General features: G+C 39.0%; 1 protein-coding gene, 1 non-coding gene and 1 pseudogene across 3 annotated transcripts; all 3 read left to right on the top strand.

The window, feature by feature from the left end:
* The first annotated feature begins 430 nt into the window (after positions 1–430).
* LOC117132251 lies at positions 431–536 on the top strand. The gene has a single exon (XR_004455811.1). It is a non-coding gene; the product is annotated as a small nucleolar RNA R71 (small nucleolar RNA).
* Positions 537–2,532: 1,996 nt separating this feature from the next.
* LOC103848575 lies at positions 2,533–14,088 on the top strand (annotated as a pseudogene).
* LOC103848574 (26S proteasome regulatory subunit 10B homolog A) lies at positions 13,750–16,113 on the top strand. Of its 2 annotated transcripts, none has more exons than XM_009125457.3 (10): positions 13,750–13,987; positions 14,068–14,187; positions 14,253–14,389; positions 14,462–14,623; positions 14,684–14,770; positions 14,838–14,924; positions 15,001–15,138; positions 15,380–15,571; positions 15,644–15,742; positions 15,819–16,113. In XM_009125457.3, exons 1-10 carry the CDS (start codon positions 13,885–13,887, stop codon positions 15,891–15,893), a joined length of 1,200 nt encoding a protein of 399 aa, XP_009123705.1. In that variant the 5' UTR covers positions 13,750–13,884; the 3' UTR covers positions 15,894–16,113. The 2 variants fall into 2 exon arrangements, with proteins under 2 accessions (XP_009123705.1, XP_033140611.1); XM_033284720.1 differs by having other exon boundaries at positions 14,253–14,341; positions 15,819–16,074.
* Positions 16,114–16,238: the final 125 nt, after the last annotated feature.

Below are 16,238 nucleotides of genomic sequence, written 5' to 3'. Positions count from 1 at the left end.
GCTGTTGTTGAAGGGTTTTTGAAATTGTGAACTTTGGTTACTTCTTTGGCCATTTCCAAAGAAGTTTCTGTTTCCGCCCTGGTTTCCAAATTTCTGGAATCCGGTACCTCCGATGTAATTCACATTTTCTTCTCTTTCCATATCTACTACTTCTCCTTCAGCTGAACAGACTTGCTTCCTAAGAAGCTCGTGCACCACATCTAACTTAGCTCTTACTTCGTCCATATGTTCCTTCCCGATAGAGGCTACAGACTTCTTCCGTCCAGAGTCAGTGTTTTTGGTGCTGCTGCTGTTAGCAAGGTTTTCGATAAGTCTCACAGCTTCCAACGGATTCCGAGTAGTGAAGTTTCCTTCACTCGCCGTATCAAGAGCCATTTGATACTGTAAGGCGAGACCTCGGAAGAAAGTGCTTAGCAGCTGCACTTCGTTAAATCCGTGGTGTGGACAGTCTCGCTGGAAGAACCTAAATCTAATCCACGCATCTTTGAAGGACTCTCCAGCCTTCTGCGAGAATGTGGAAATTTTGTTCCGAAGTTCTTCAGCGCGCGCCTCATCGAAGAAGTTTCGTAAGAAAGCATTCTTGATGTCGCTCCAGGATGTTAAAGATCCTGTGGGTTGCTGCCTAAGCCAGTGCATCGCTTCTCCATTCAGCGTGTATCTGAAGAGCTTGCACAGCAGGTAATCTTCGGGGACTCCTTCCATCCGAATAGCAGCGATTAGATCCTCGAACCGTTCCAAATGGTCCATAGGATGCTCGTGCGGTAACCCAGAGTAGGGTATCTGCGACACGAGAGTGTAGTATTGAGGCTTCAGCTCGAAATTCTGCTTCTGGATCTCCGGAAGTCGAATAGCTGATCTGTTGGAATAGTACTCATCTGGGCGATTGTAGTCGGCCAGTGGTTTCGATCGAGCGTCCTCATCTACAGGTTGAGCAGCTCCTGTAGCATCAGCATCAGGGATTACAGTTCCCTGAGCATCTATTTTCTGACCTGTTGCATTACGCAGATGACCGGCCTGGTCATACAGGTTTCCGTTCTCGTCCTGAGTTAGAATAATAATGTTTACCATTTTTGACGACACGGTATCGATCGACGTACGCGGTGTAGTATCGATCGTTGTCGAACGATTGGGATCGATCGACGATGATGGTCTGGTGTCGGTCGACGGTTGGTTGTGCGTATCGATCGACGACGAAGTGGTTGCGTCGAGCGATGTGGAACGTTGACCTCTACGGATGGTGCGTTCCAAATGAGCAGGATCGTCTGAGAACAGCAAGTCTTTCTCCTTGTTGCTTCTGGTACCGCTGGGCATGCACCTGAAAAGACAAGAAAAAGATTATTAGAAAGGGGGTAAAGAAAAGAATAAGAATCAATAAAACTAAATCTAATGGCGATCAAAGCTCCCCGGCAACGGCGCCAAATTTGATACCACTCAAATTACCCTAAGGAGTGTTACTCTCATCAAAAGAGGTTCAGATGTAGTACTTAGGGATCGAATCCACAAGGAGCTAGGGAACAATTAAATCTAGTGTTTATTAATTCTAAAGGTTGTAAATGTTTAAATGAAATAGCAATAGTAACAAGCGAGTAAATAATAAATGTAACTTGGTTGGAAATGATATTAGATGCAGGGCCACTATTCAGGTGTTGGAGATTATAATACCTATAGATGCCTAACTGTTGCATGCATGATATATTAGAGCTCATTCGCTTAACTCAGTGATCAGCTGTCGCATGTACCACTGGTTAACAGACTAGATCTCGTGTCTCAACGGTTAGTATGCAGACAACGAGAGAGTGTCGATCGATGGTCTATTAAGACGTCGACCGATACACCTTTGCCAACGTCGATCGATTGTCAGTTGAGGACATCGATCGACGGGTTCTAGCCAGGCCTATGCGCGAGTATGAAATGCCCTACTAAGATGCTAAATTGGCGGTTAGCCCTCTCTAGCAATCCTAATATGATAGATAGATGTCAGGATGGGATAACAAGGGTGTTTGAGTATGCAATCCTATGATCAAGATCTAGTTAGCAAGGCTAAAACAAGCAATGAATACAAATCTATCATGAATATCACAACAAGGCAGATCTATAGTTTGGGGCTAATCCCACAAACCTATCTGAACCATGGATCTAACAATTGAACTACTCAGACATAGCAAAGCAATTCATCACAATAAAAGAATAGAAACTCATAGTATAGATGAAAAGAAATAGAAACAAGGAGTTCCAATCACAAGTGATCTTCTCTCCCAAATGAAACTTGTAACAAAACTAGGTCTAGAAAAAGCTCTGTTCTTTTGCCGTCAAAACACTTAGGCAGTATATATTCTACTAGGTTAAAAACTCGTCAGGGCATTTTGCTAATTTGGCTTGGCCTTGGTTTTTAAGTCTGCTGAATTCAAAATGTCGCGTCTGGTGTCTCGACATCGATCGATGGTATTTGCGTACATCGATCGATATTAATCTTCATCAGTCGAGGCATTTCCTGATATCGATCGTCAGCACTGATGCGCATCGATCGATTGTTCTTCCTCTCGTCGACCTCTAAGTGGTCAGCTCGGGTGAAATGTCCTTTAAGCTCCAAAATGCTCCAAAGTCATAGCTTTACTCCGAAATGCACCTGAACCTGAAAACATACCTAGAAAGTAGAAAACATAGATATATATATATAGTAAAATACTTATATACCATGGATAAAAATGGGTCAAATCCAAGGTATATCACGTATCGACCGATACAACTTTTGCACCGTCGATCGATTATTCAAGTATGATATCGATCGACGCGCTCTAGTCAAGCTTTATGCGCAGATTGAATGAATGCTTACTAAGCTCACTAGATCAGCTCTTGCCTTGCTCATAGCAAGAAACAAAGTTCATTTAGAATGTTTTCAGGATGAGAATTAGCTATGGCTTTTATCAATTAATCCTAGGGCAAGTTCTAGGTAGCTAATCTAGACACATGCATTAATGAACAATTCTAAAGATGATTATCACAACTCAACAATCTATAGTTGGGGTTAATCCCTCCTAACCTATTTAAACCCTAAAATCTGACAAAATAACTACTCAGACATGGCTAAGCAATTCATAACAATGGTTAGGTATAAAAACTTCATAGAATAAATAAGATAAATATCAATGGAGTTCCAATAAAAAAATATAACTTTGTATCTTCTCTCCTATCTATCAATAAAACAATGAAACACAAAGCTTATATAGTTAGGGTAAAACACGTCAGGGCAATCTTGTAAAATAGTAAAATCTTGGGATTCAAGTCGGCTGTGACCAAACGGGCTTTCTGCGCGCTTTGCTATCGATAGACACCATGACTTGTGTATCGATCGATTCTATCTCTCCAATATCGACCGATTGTCGATCTCGATCACTACAAGAAAAATGGGTTTTAATAGCTGATCGGGATAGCGTTTTTTTCGATTGTGCTATTGTTGACATATCTCTTACTTTTAGATAGCGTTTGCGAAAATACAAACGCTATGTTAGGTTGGTCCGACTTTAATTTCTCCAAAACACTTTTCGGACATTGTATACATAGCACTTTTAGTTTTGAAACGCTATGCATATCTAAAGCGGAAAAAATAATTGATTTTCCCTCTCGTACTTGTTTCACTTTTCCTCTTACTATATTTTACATAACACTTAAGGTGAAAAATGCTATAATAGCATATGTTTAATAGACATATATTTAATAGCACATAATTAAAAATGCTATATTTTTCTTTTTAAATCCCTAAACCGTAAACGAATTTTTAAACCCTAAACTTTAAACATATACTTTAAACTCAGATATTAAGTATATAGTCAAAAACTATTTCTGTTTAGGGCTGGGCAAATAAATCGAACCCGAAAATCCGAACCGAATCCGATCCGATAAAAATGAATCCGAACCGATCCGAACCCGACATAAATACCGAATGGATCTTGTTTTATGGTATTTCGGGTTATGAGTATTATCCGAACCGAACCCAAAATTAAATGGATATCCGATAGAACCCGAAACATTCAAAATGCCAACAAGGAACTTGTACCAAACATGATCTTAATTCCTGATATGTAGTCAAAATACACTAAGATATTATTAAACATCTACAATAACTATCTACTACATGAAGGTTGATGGTTGAAAGTGGCGGTTGAGGCTTGAAATTTTTAGATTTTGGTTTTATTTTCATTGAATAATTTTTTTCATTTCATGAAAACTTAATTTTTCGTTTTATGATTTCATTTATTAGTTTTCTTTCTATCAATAACAACGTATACCTTTCGTTTGACTTTGAATGATCATGTTTGATGTTTTTTCTTATTTCTGAATCGATTTTACTTATGTTTTGGTTACAAAATAGGTACAAATCAAGTACTTTAAACCCGAAGAACCGATTTTACTTATGTTTTGGTTACAAAATAGGTATAAATCAAGTACTTTAAAACCGAAGAACCGGTTGGAACCCAAAACCCGAAAGTACACCGGGTTGTACCGGTTCTTTGAAGATTAACTAACCCCGATCCGAACCCGATAAAACCCGAACCAGTCCCGAACCGAATTTTTATATAACACGAATGGGGCTGATATTGATAAACCCGAAAAACCGAGATCCGATTGGACAAAACCGAAACCCGATTGGGACCCCGAATGCCCAGGCCTATTTCTGTTTCATAAATTTAATCTCAATCTCAATACCCCAAACTTTTAACTCTCAAACCCTGGGCTCAAACCCTATACTCAAACCTTTAAACCCTTAAACTAATTTCGTTTACTATAATTCTTTTATTTAAAATCTTTAAACTAATTTAAGATTACAGTTTAAAAATTAATCTCAAAATCATATAATCTTTAAACTAATTTAAGATTACTTAAACTTCAGATCTTAGATATAAAACTAAAAAATTGAATATTTTTGAAATTATCAAATCATATAATTTTTTTATCAAATCAGTTTTTAATCATATAACCACAAAATTCAAATGCTAAACTTAAATCCTCTAGTTCATAAACTTTAAACTATATTTCATATATCCAAATTTTAAACCTTAATTTTAAATTTCAAACTTAAATCCTCTAGTTCATAAACTTTAAACTATATTTCATATATCCAAATATACATCACAAAATCATAAATTTTAAACGTTTTCTTAAAATAATTTTTATTTTCAAAAATATATCAAAAATATTTTTATACTAAACACACAAAATAAAATAGAAAACAATGTTATTAAGAAAAATAGGAATCAAATACAAAAATTTGATTGGTCAACACAAACTGGCCAATCACATACAAGGACGGAGATCATGCTTTATGTAATCACAACCATTGATTAAACTTTTTGAAGGGTCCAGATTATTCCTACTTCTTCTCCTCTCTCTCTCTCTCTGTCGCTTTTGTTTTCAGATCCAAAATTTTTGTAAGTGTCTAGACTCACAAAACTCATCTTCTTTCTCTCTGCATCTTCAGTTTCTGTAAGTCACAGACTCATCGTCACCATCCTCTCTGTCGCTCAGTATCCTTCTCCTTACAGATAATGGAGGTCGTGAGACAACAACAGAAGAGGAGCATCCCATCTACTCTATTCTCTCTCTCTCTGAACCATGATGCCTCCTCTCTGTCCTGTGACGAAGTGCCGCCTCCTTTCTGTTCTGGTATTCATTCTTCTCTTTTACCCTCTTTGTTGTTTACTTGATTAATTATTTTTGGTTTGTAAGAAGGTTTCAGAGAAAGACTAGAGCAATAGCGTAAGCTTGGAGAATCAGAGCAAGGTGGGAGAAGACAGAGCAACAGCGTCGGAGAAGACCGAGCAGCGGCGTCGGGGAAGACAGAGCAGGGGCGGCGTTGGGGTAGACAGAGATGGTCGCGAGCAGAGATGGTGGTGCGGCGGGTGAGGACTGGAAGATGAAGAAGGCAAGAAAGGTCATGGCTTGATAAGACGACGAAGATCATGGAAGAACACGACAACGAAGGTGGTGGTGCAACGGGTGAGGGTTGGAAGATGAAGAAACGACGAAGGTGGTGGTGTTGGGGTGGCGCTTAGTTAGTACTAATTAGGTTAAAGCTTGGTTTAGTTAGTAATTAGGTTAAAGTTTTTGGTTTATTATTTAATTAGATTTTTTTTTTGTATTCCAATTTTGCTACAGATCAATATTAATAAAGAAATTTTAAATATCTGAATTAATTTTAAATTTTAATTATGCTTTTATTTTTAAATTATTAACTGAAAAATAATTCTAAAATAAATAATTAACAAAATATAATTTACAATATATAGCAGAAACAAATTGTTATAGTAGTTTTAACAATAACAAATCAAAAACGCTGTTAATAAAATAAATAATAGCATTAAAGACATGCTATTAAAATTTATTTAATTGCATATTGAAAAGTGCTATCGTAGCGGAAGAAAAAATAGCAACGCTAAAAACCGCTATGTAATGTCATTTACCTATTATGACGGGCGATGATACAGCGCTTCAAAAACTGCTATCGTATCGTTACATAGCGTTATTCGTCCGCTATAAAAACACATTTTTCTTGTAGTGGATGGTCATCTCGGGTGCTTACTCCAAATCTCTACAAAATGCTCGAAAATCATCACTTATCTCCAAAACATTCCTGATCTTATAAATATAAGAAATAGACTATAATAATTTTAATATTAGTAAAAACACCTATAAACTATGGATGAAAATGGGTCAAATCCATAGTCTATCACTCGACTGAAATTCTCCTTTATATACAACCTCATCAATCTCTTATCAATCATCCAATCGTATTCTTCTTTCTCTGTAAAATATCAAAAAATGGGGTTCGTAAAGGTAACCATCCTTCTCCTAGCGATGATGATCGGCGTTTCATACGCTGTCGACATGTCGATCATCTCATACGACGAGAAGCACCACATCTCCGCCGTCAATGGCTGGAGCGACGCCGAGGTTTCAAAAATCTACGAGGAGTGGATGGAGAAACACGGAAAGAAGATGATGATGACGCAGAGCAACGGTCTTGTCACGGATCAGAGATTCGAGATCTTCAAAGACAATCTTTGTTTCATCGACGAACACAAAACAAAAACCTCAGTTACAAACTCGGTTTAACCCGGTTCGCTGATCTAACCAACGATAAGTACCGATCTATCTACCTCGGTGCTAAACCAAAGAAGAGAGTTCTCAAAACCAGCGATCATTATGAGCCGCGTGGTTGCGACGCGCTTCCTGCTTCCGTTGACTGGAGAAAAGAAGGTGTCGTCGCCGCCGTCAAAGATCAGGGAAGCTGCGGTAAGCTTTTTCCAATTTTTGATTAGAGATTTACAAATCTGAAAATGATTATATCTTTGATAATTTTTTGAAAAATATCTTAAGAATCTTGTAACTTTTGCAAAAAGACAAATTTACCCCCCCCCCCCCCGTTTGTGGGGTCTTTGAAACTATTATGGTCATTGAACCCATACGATATTTTCAGTTTTTTAAGAATCAAAGCAAGTGGTGGGGCTAATTTGATTTAATTAATCTCTTGTTTAGGGAGTTGTTGGGCATTTTCAACCCATTGGAGGTGTGGAAGGAATAAACAAGATTGTGACAAGAGACTTAATCTCTTTGTCTGAACAAGAACTAATAGAATGTGACACATCTTACAACCAAGACTGTAATGGAGTTTTGATAGACTATGCGTTTGAGTTCATTATTAAAAATGGTGGTATTGATACTGAAGAGGATTGTCCATACAAAACTGTGGATGGCCGTTGTGATCAGAACATGGTTAGTTAACTAGTGTGTGTTGGTTTAGGTTTTTTGGTATTTAAATCGAATACAAATGGGTTTAACACCTCTGTTTCTCGTGTTTTGCAGGGAAACGCAAAGGTCGTCACAATTGACGGTTATGAGGATGTGCCAAAGAACAACGAGGCGGCTCTTAAGAAAGCTTTGGCTAATCAGCCTATTAGTTTTGCCATTAAAGCTGGTGGTCATGCCTTACAGCTCTATTCTTTGGTATGAAATAGCCTAACTTGTAACTAGTTAGCATGAGAAGAATCAATGGAATATTAATGATTAATGGTTTACCATTCAAAACATTTATTTAGTTATTCATGTTCTCACATATTTAAAGAATGGTAACGCTATATTCTTAGTAAACACTTGCAAATTTCTTTATTTCAAGATGCTAAGATTTTGATTTGCCTTTTTTCACTTCAGGGTGTATTTGATGGAACCTGTGGAACAGAGTTAGACCATGGAGTTGTAGCTGTGGGTTACGGAACTGAGGACGGAAAGGATTACTGGATTGTGAGAAACTCATGGGGAGGAAGCTGGGGAGAGAGAGGATACATAAAGATGGCACATAACATTGCAGAGCCCACATGAAAGTGTGGAATCGCCATGGAGGTCAGAACAACAACAATAAGAAAGAAAGGTTAGAACCCACCAAACCCTGGACCATCCCCTCCATCTCCCATCAAGCCACCAACCAAGTGTGACAAATACTACTCTTTCCCAGAGGGAAACACTTGTTGTTGTCTCTTCAAGTACAGTAAGTACTGCTTCGGTTGGGGATGTTGCCCTCTTGAAGCTGCCACTTGCTGCTTTGATAATACTAGTTGTTGTCCTCATGAGTACCCTGTTTGCAATGGCGATACCTGTTTGATGGTGAGTTTCTTCACAAATATTTTGAATGCTAATGTTTGGAATATGTACTGATTTTGAAATGGTGTGGTTTTATAGAGCAAGAACAGTCCATTCAGCGTCAAGGTTTTCAAGTGTACACCCGCAAAGCCGTTCTGGGCACATAGCAGAAATAACATGGCTTAAGAGTAAGAAGACAAACATCATTGAAGAATTCATTCCTCATGAGATAGAGAGAATTCATCAAAAAAAAATTTTCTTATTGTTGTTGTTCTGATTAATTTAAAATTGTTGATTCTGCTGCCTGGGGGGTTTCTGTACATATAAAACATCCGAAATTTCATTCGCTTTCATCATTGTTAACAAACTCAAACAAAATGGGTTTTGTTATTAATCTTAAACATGGTATTTATCGGTTTATCATGGATACATTTCATCTTCCCTTATCTTTCAAAGGAGACACACTAAACAACATTCACTGAAAGCTTGGAAAAAACATTTGGAAACAACTCTGTCAATCATCTGACATACCATTCTCGCCCAAAAATATAACTCGTACCCATTTTCATGATCTTCATCTATCTTGTAAGCCTTGAAACCACGTTTGGTGGCAGTAGTTTCCTTCTAATGTTTTATATTTCTTTGTCGTGTATCATATCAGAATGTGGTGAATGCAAAGAAAAACAAACAATGGGAGCTGATTTGAAAACATGTATAAACACTAAACAGAGCCTTAATTTTTTACATGAGACAGTGTTTCTTACATCTCATGACACTGAAGATATTGAATACTGCCAATTAACTTGTGAAATGGTGTCGGATCATAGAGAGGGTCTCCTAAAATGAGAGTCAACTTTGGAGACGAGGCCATTGGTGTAGAGACTGGTTTCACTTCACTCATGTTAGCTTGAAGGTGATGGAAACAACTTCAAATTGAGACTTGTGCTTCAGTGGGTACAGCCAAGGGTAGCGTGTTTAACGATCGATAAAGACGACATAATATTTGTAATTGTTGACAGAAACAATGGGTGAGTTCCGTATAGGTTTATAGAAATGAATGCTCTTATTAGTATGTGCAATACACATATATATATACTGAATACAGAAGGTATACTAGGTCTAGATGAATGATTATACTACCCTTTCTACATACATACTATATACGCCCCCTCAAGATGGAGGGAGTGAAACTACTCCGATCTTGCTTATCAGTTCAGTAAAGTGCGTGCGAGGTAGAGGTTTGGTCAGTGCATCTGCAAGTTGGTCTCTTGTGGAAACATGAGTGACATGCAAGGCACCAGTCTGGACATTTTCACGTAAAAAATGGAAGTCGAAGGCAAGGTGCTTCATACGGGAGTGGAACACCGGGTTCGCACTAAGATATGTTGCTCCTACATTATCACAGAAGACAACTGGAGGCTGGGCTAGTGTGATCCCAAGCTCTGTGAGAAACGAGCAAACCCACTTCATTTCGGCTGCTGTGTAGGCGAGACTGCTCGATACTCGATGATGGAGCGACGCCGGATTGTTTCTTTGATGACCAACCGATAGGTGTGGCACCAATAAAAAGAATGTATGCATTGGTGGAGGTGTAATCATCTGTATCTCCTGCCCAGTCAGCGTCCGAGTACACGTGAAAAGAGAGAGGTGTGTTGCGGCGCATCATGATACCATGGAAGAGAGTACCTGTTAGATATCGCAAGACATGCTTGGCTGCTTGCCAATGATCATCGGTAGGGCGATGCATACACTGAGAGAGACGCTTGGCTGTAGGCAATGTCTGGTAGAGTGATGGAAAGATACTGCAAGCTCCCAACAATCATACGAAATTCATGAGGATCAGCGATTGCAGTGCCCGACCGAAGCGTCAATTTTGCTGAGACAGCCATGGGAGTTGTAACTGGCTTTGCGTCTAGCATCTTAGTCTTGGTTAAGAGATCAATAATATACTTGTTCTGCATTAGATGAAAACCAGCGGAGGTGCGAGTAGCTTCAACACCTACAAAGTAGTTCAGATCATTTGGTTCTTTGAGGGAGAACCGAGTAGCCAGAACTTGGATGACGCCAATTACTAACATGTTGCTGTTGCCAGTTATTATAATATCGTCCACGTACACGAGTATGTAGACGAGATGATTCCCGTTGATGTATTCAAAGACCGATGTATCAGCAACCAAATTCTTGCATCCCATCTGAAGAAGATAGTTTCGTACTTCTTGATACCAAGCACGAGGTGCTTGTTTGAGGCTATAAAGTGCTTTCATGAGGCGACACACGTGATGTGGTTTATCTGGATCGACAAAACTCGGAGGATGAGAAACATAAACTTCATCCGTAAGAGTACCTTGGAGGGAAGCATTGTTAACATCTAGCTGTTTGATAGGCCATGACCGTGTGACTGCGATTTAGAGAACGAGACGAATCGTGAGGGTTTTAACCACTGGGCTGAACGTCTCCGCGTAGTCAATGCCATATGCCTGGTTGTCTCCACGTGCTACCCACCTTGATTTGTACCTATCAAGGGAACCATTAGCAAGAAACTTAATCGTATGAACCCACTTAGTAGGAATAACATGCCGATTTGGCACCGGTGGAACCAGCTCGAAGGTGTGATTCCGAACTTGAGCATTGTACTCTTCTCCCATAGAGTTTCTCCAATTAGGATCTCACATATCTTGGGCCACAGTTGTGGGTATGGTTGGGTTTTTGGTTTTAGTTGCGGCAAAAAGAGTTAGCTTTAGGGCTGGCTTGGTGATTTTGGTTTTAGCTCTGGTTTGCATAGCATGAGCGTTTGTAATGGGATGAGATAATGGTGGAGGTCTAGGTGCGGGTGGTATTAGGGATGGTGTTTGGTGAGGTTCAGTTTGGTGAGTTGATGAAGGTGAGGGATGGTCGGTCTGGATTGGGGAGGATGAAGAGGATACGGTGGGTGTAGGAGATTTCTGTTCATGTAGCTGCACAGAACCAATAACAGTACCTGTTTTATTATTTTCTTGCGGCTCTACTACTTGCATTGTAGAGTCAGAGTTAGACGGAGTGTTTAACCCCGTATGTTGTTGGTGAGGAGCCTACCAAGGATGTACTCGATCTTATCTTCATGTTCAACTGGTTTACTTAGTAAGGCCAGTTGGTCGAATCGTGTGGTGAAACCTTGTATGTATGCGTCGATAATATTGGTGCTTTTTGTCCAGTTCTTTATTTGAATTTTCAGTTTTTGAATGTTCCCCCTACTTGGTTTCACATATGTTGCTTCAAGAATTCTCCAAATGTCTGCAACTTTCTTGGCCGTCGAGACAATCGACTGAAGAGTATGGTGTGACTGCGCTGATGAGACCGCTAAAAATAAAATGATCTTGTCTTTTCCAGACTTGAAAGGTTGGAGATGTGGAAACACCATTGTTGGTGAGAATGGTAACTGGTATCGCCGTGTTGCTGTCAAGATGGCCAGAAGTTTATCACCATCTAAGAGGGCATAGATCTTGATGCTCCACATAAGTAGTTACTTGCTGTGAGCTTCATAACATTAGACATGTTGACGTTAAAAATTGTTTGAGGTGTAACACATACACGGTTTAAGAAGAGGAGAGAGACATAATTTTGAAAAGCAGAGTTGATAGAGAAACAGAGAAAGAAAAAACGAGAAGAAGAGGTAAGAAGAGTGGCAGCTAGGTTTTTAAATCTGCTCTGATAACATGTAATGTGATGGTTTTATTATTATACAACAGAGAGTACACGAGACAATATATACATAGGAGGATACTCTAGGTTAAGACTAAATACATAGCATTTCATAATGAGATGATGCGGGGAAAATTATTCTAATAATGACAACGATATGACTATCCTTAACAGTTAGTAACTAGCCGGCTGAAAGGATAAATGAAGAGACCATTAGTGAAACTCATCTTGAATTTTTTGATAAAAACGAAAGAAAATGTCACCACTATAGTAGAATCTCGACATAATCTATTAAGAGAACGCATAAAACAGCAGTGATAACAACGTTAATTCCAAAAGCTCCAAATGATAGAGATATGGATGCTTTGCGCAACATATAACCCCCCTAACAATGAGATTCCTCTGAAACATGTTCTTCTTGACACCTTTCTTAGAAGTTCAGAACTTGAGATCTAGAGAATGATGATGAGTGTGAGAAAGTTTGATACAAAATGAGGATATGTTTATTCAAATCAAGTCAACTACGGCGAATGTATTCTTTCGCTAATTATCTATAATCCTAATATCGGTCTAATCACATTTACTATGTCGGTTTAATAAGTCTAATACCCCTCAAGATAAAATGAACAACCTGTGAATACCATCTTTTCCATCCCTTAAGATCTCCATTGATAGTTTATGATTATATATTGATGTGAAGCTTATTTAAGATCATATAAAGACTTCACAGAGGTGCAACTTGCTTAGTGGCTAAAAACTTCTTCTTATGCATGAAGAATATGTGTACTACATGTGTCTTGTGATGATGATTAAGTTTAACATGTGAACCATGTTCATTTTAAAGACGACGCCACTGGCGAAAGCGGCCAACAATTACTCTGTGAAATAAGAAAATACTGAGTTTTAAAAACGCCGTTAGTCGCAAGCTGATAATCGGAGGCAGGAAATCAGAGTTTCCGATGTCGTTGATATTTTGAGCGTTTTCTTTACTGGTTGTGATTTGCCGCGGCGTCGGAATAAGCAAATCCGTTTTGTCTGGGCTGTGATCTGCTCTCCAAACCGTAGAGATAATTTAGAGCCGCAGCCCCTTGTCGCAGCGTTGATAAAACGAACATGGCTGTGGGTGAAGACTATTCAGTTGCTATCTCATTTTGTGCCTTGGTTTTATTTAAAATCTTATGTAAATCTGTTAAGCCTTTTCTTTATAGTCATATCAGTTGTGTGATTGTGTCATGTCTATTTGGATTTTTTAACGAAAAATCTAGTAAACAAAAAAACTGTGAATGCCAGTTTTGTAATATTTTGTAGCTGGTATGGGTTTTTGTCTTCATCCACTTAAACTAAATTGTATCGATGATAAGAAGTTAATCTAGTAATTAACTAAAAATTTTAGAGTTAAAAAAAAAAAAAAGGTAAAAGGCTAGAAAGGAAAAAACGAGGGCGTTTCATTGGCCGGGTCGTAGAGAAGAAGAGCAATCCGTATTTTAGGCATTCGACTAAACCAAACCCATTGCTCAAGAAAAGTTAGATAGAACAAAGTTTCGTTGGTGTGAGATCTGTCCGCTGCAGAAGAGGATGAGCGACGGGGAAGAAGCCGTTAGACGCCGTACCGCAGCGGTTGCGGATTATCGGAAAAAGCTCCTCCAACATAAGGAGCTCGAGTCCCGAGTTCGAACAGGTGAGGCTTCTTCTTTTGGGTGTAGATCTGAAGGCTTTTGATATTTCTTAGTGACTCGAGTTCGTTTGTGCAATGTGCAGCGAGGGAGAACTTGAGAGGATCGAAAAAGGAATTCAACAAAACTGAGGACGATCTCAAGTCTCTTCAGAGTGTGGGCCAGATCATCGGAGAAGTCCTTCGACCTCTCGATAATGAAAGATGTAACCTTTCTCTCTTTTTGGCTCACTCAATCTTTATGGTGTCTGATTGTTATTGTTCCCCTTAGTGATTGTGAAAGCGAGCAGCGGTCCTAGGTATGTGGTGGGATGCCGTAGCAAAGTGGATAAGGAGAAGCTTACCTCTGGAACTCGAGTGGTTCTTGATATGACTACTCTTACTATTATGAGAGCCCTTCCCAGAGAAGTAACTTCCTTTTCTTTTCTTTTTTTTGATATGACTACTCTTACTAATGTTGTATTTCGTTTTCGATTGTAGGTCGATCCCGTTGTGTATAACATGCTGCACGAAGACCCTGGCAACATTAGCTACTCCGCTGTGGGAGGGTTAGGTGATCAGATCAGAGAACTCAGGGAATCTATTGAGCTTCCTCTCATGAACCCTGAACTTTTCCTCCGAGTTGGGATCAAACCACCAAAGGTATACTCACTCTTCCATCTTCTTTGACATTTTAGCTAATTAAAATATATATAAATGCAGGGAGTTCTTCTGTATGGACCTCCGGGTACCGGGAAAACTCTACTAGCTAGGGCTATTGCCAGCAACATCGATGCCAACTTCTTGAAGGTTTGATTTTCTCAAAGGTATGGCATATCCTGAGGCTTACTTAATCAAAATTGTTTCTTCTCGTTAGGTTGTATCGAGTGCAATCATAGACAAATACATTGGAGAAAGTGCTAGGCTGATTCGGGAGATGTTTAACTATGCCCGTGAACACCAGGTAAGTCTTGCCTCCTTAATGGCTGTATATGTTTCTGTTCTATAAGCTTTATTATATGCTTTTTTCCTCTGGCTAGCCTTGTATCATTTTCATGGATGAAATCGATGCTATTGGTGGGCGTCGTTTTAGCGAGGGAACTAGTGCTGATCGTGAAATTCAAAGAACACTTATGGAGTTGCTCAATCAGCTTGATGGGTTTGACAACCTCGGAAAGGTACTCTTCTCTCTCTATGTCTGAAGCCATATATGTGCATAAGATCGTGTTTGTTAAGTTATATATATATATATTGGCAATTTGGCTGTCTTGAAATCTGTTGGATATCTTTGATTGGATCTTGTCTCTTATAACTTCTGTTTCGCACCATTGCTTATACACTAAAAGCCATAATCAATGCTATAATGTGTCTGCGAGTGTGAATGAATGTTCTTTAACTTGGTTTGTGTAAATGTATTAGGTGAAAATGATAATGGCAACGAACAGGCCCGATGTGCTTGATCCGGCGCTTCTCCGTCCTGGTAGATTAGATAGAAAGATTGAGATCCCTTTGCCAAATGAGCAATCAAGAATGGATATCCTCAAGATCCATGCAGCTGGTATCGCCAAACATGGTGAAATAGAATACGAGGCTATCGTCAAACTTGCGGAGGTTAGTTTTAATTTTCTTACTAAACGTACTCTACATGAGGTTCTCACTAAACGTTTCTCCTGTCCCAAAAAGGGATTCAACGGTGCTGATTTGCGTAACATATGCACGGAAGCTGGAATGTTTGCAATCCGAGCAGAGCGAGATTATGTGATCCAAGAAGATTTCATGAAGGTATATTTGAGATTTGGTTAAATCATGTATGTAATATCTTTTAGTTTGTGATTTCGAAACCAACTAATTTTTGCAGGCGGTGAGAAAGCTGAGTGAGGCCAAGAAACTCGAGTCGAGTTCACACTATAATGCTGATTTTGGAAAAGAGTGAGAAGATATACACTCTCTTCTCGTGTTGTATGGGTGAAAAAAGGACAATGCAATATTAGTTTCGTATTATTATTTCTTTTTGTCTTGTGACAATGTGAAACTTCTTTGTTTTACTTCATCGAGGAGCGAGCAAAGATTGTGGTCTGTGCTTACTACGTTGTAGTAACTTATCGCTTCAAGCATTTGTCTCTTTTAAGTAAGTTCACTTGCATTTTGTAAAACAGCAATTTGCCCAAACCAAAAGAACAACTTACAATTAGTTTATTTAAAGCCTTTTGGGTCTGAACCCAGAACATGCCAAACTGAATCGACAGCTTCAGTTTTTGGTTCGCGCTCGGTTTCAGGT

Source organism: Brassica rapa, chromosome A02 (assembly GCF_000309985.2).
Source record: "Brassica rapa cultivar Chiifu-401-42 chromosome A02, CAAS_Brap_v3.01, whole genome shotgun sequence".
Lineage (NCBI taxonomy): Eukaryota > Viridiplantae > Streptophyta > Magnoliopsida > Brassicales > Brassicaceae > Brassica > Brassica rapa.
The sequence above is the reverse complement of the archived record's forward strand: the minus strand, read 5'-3'. Positions and strand labels throughout refer to the sequence as shown.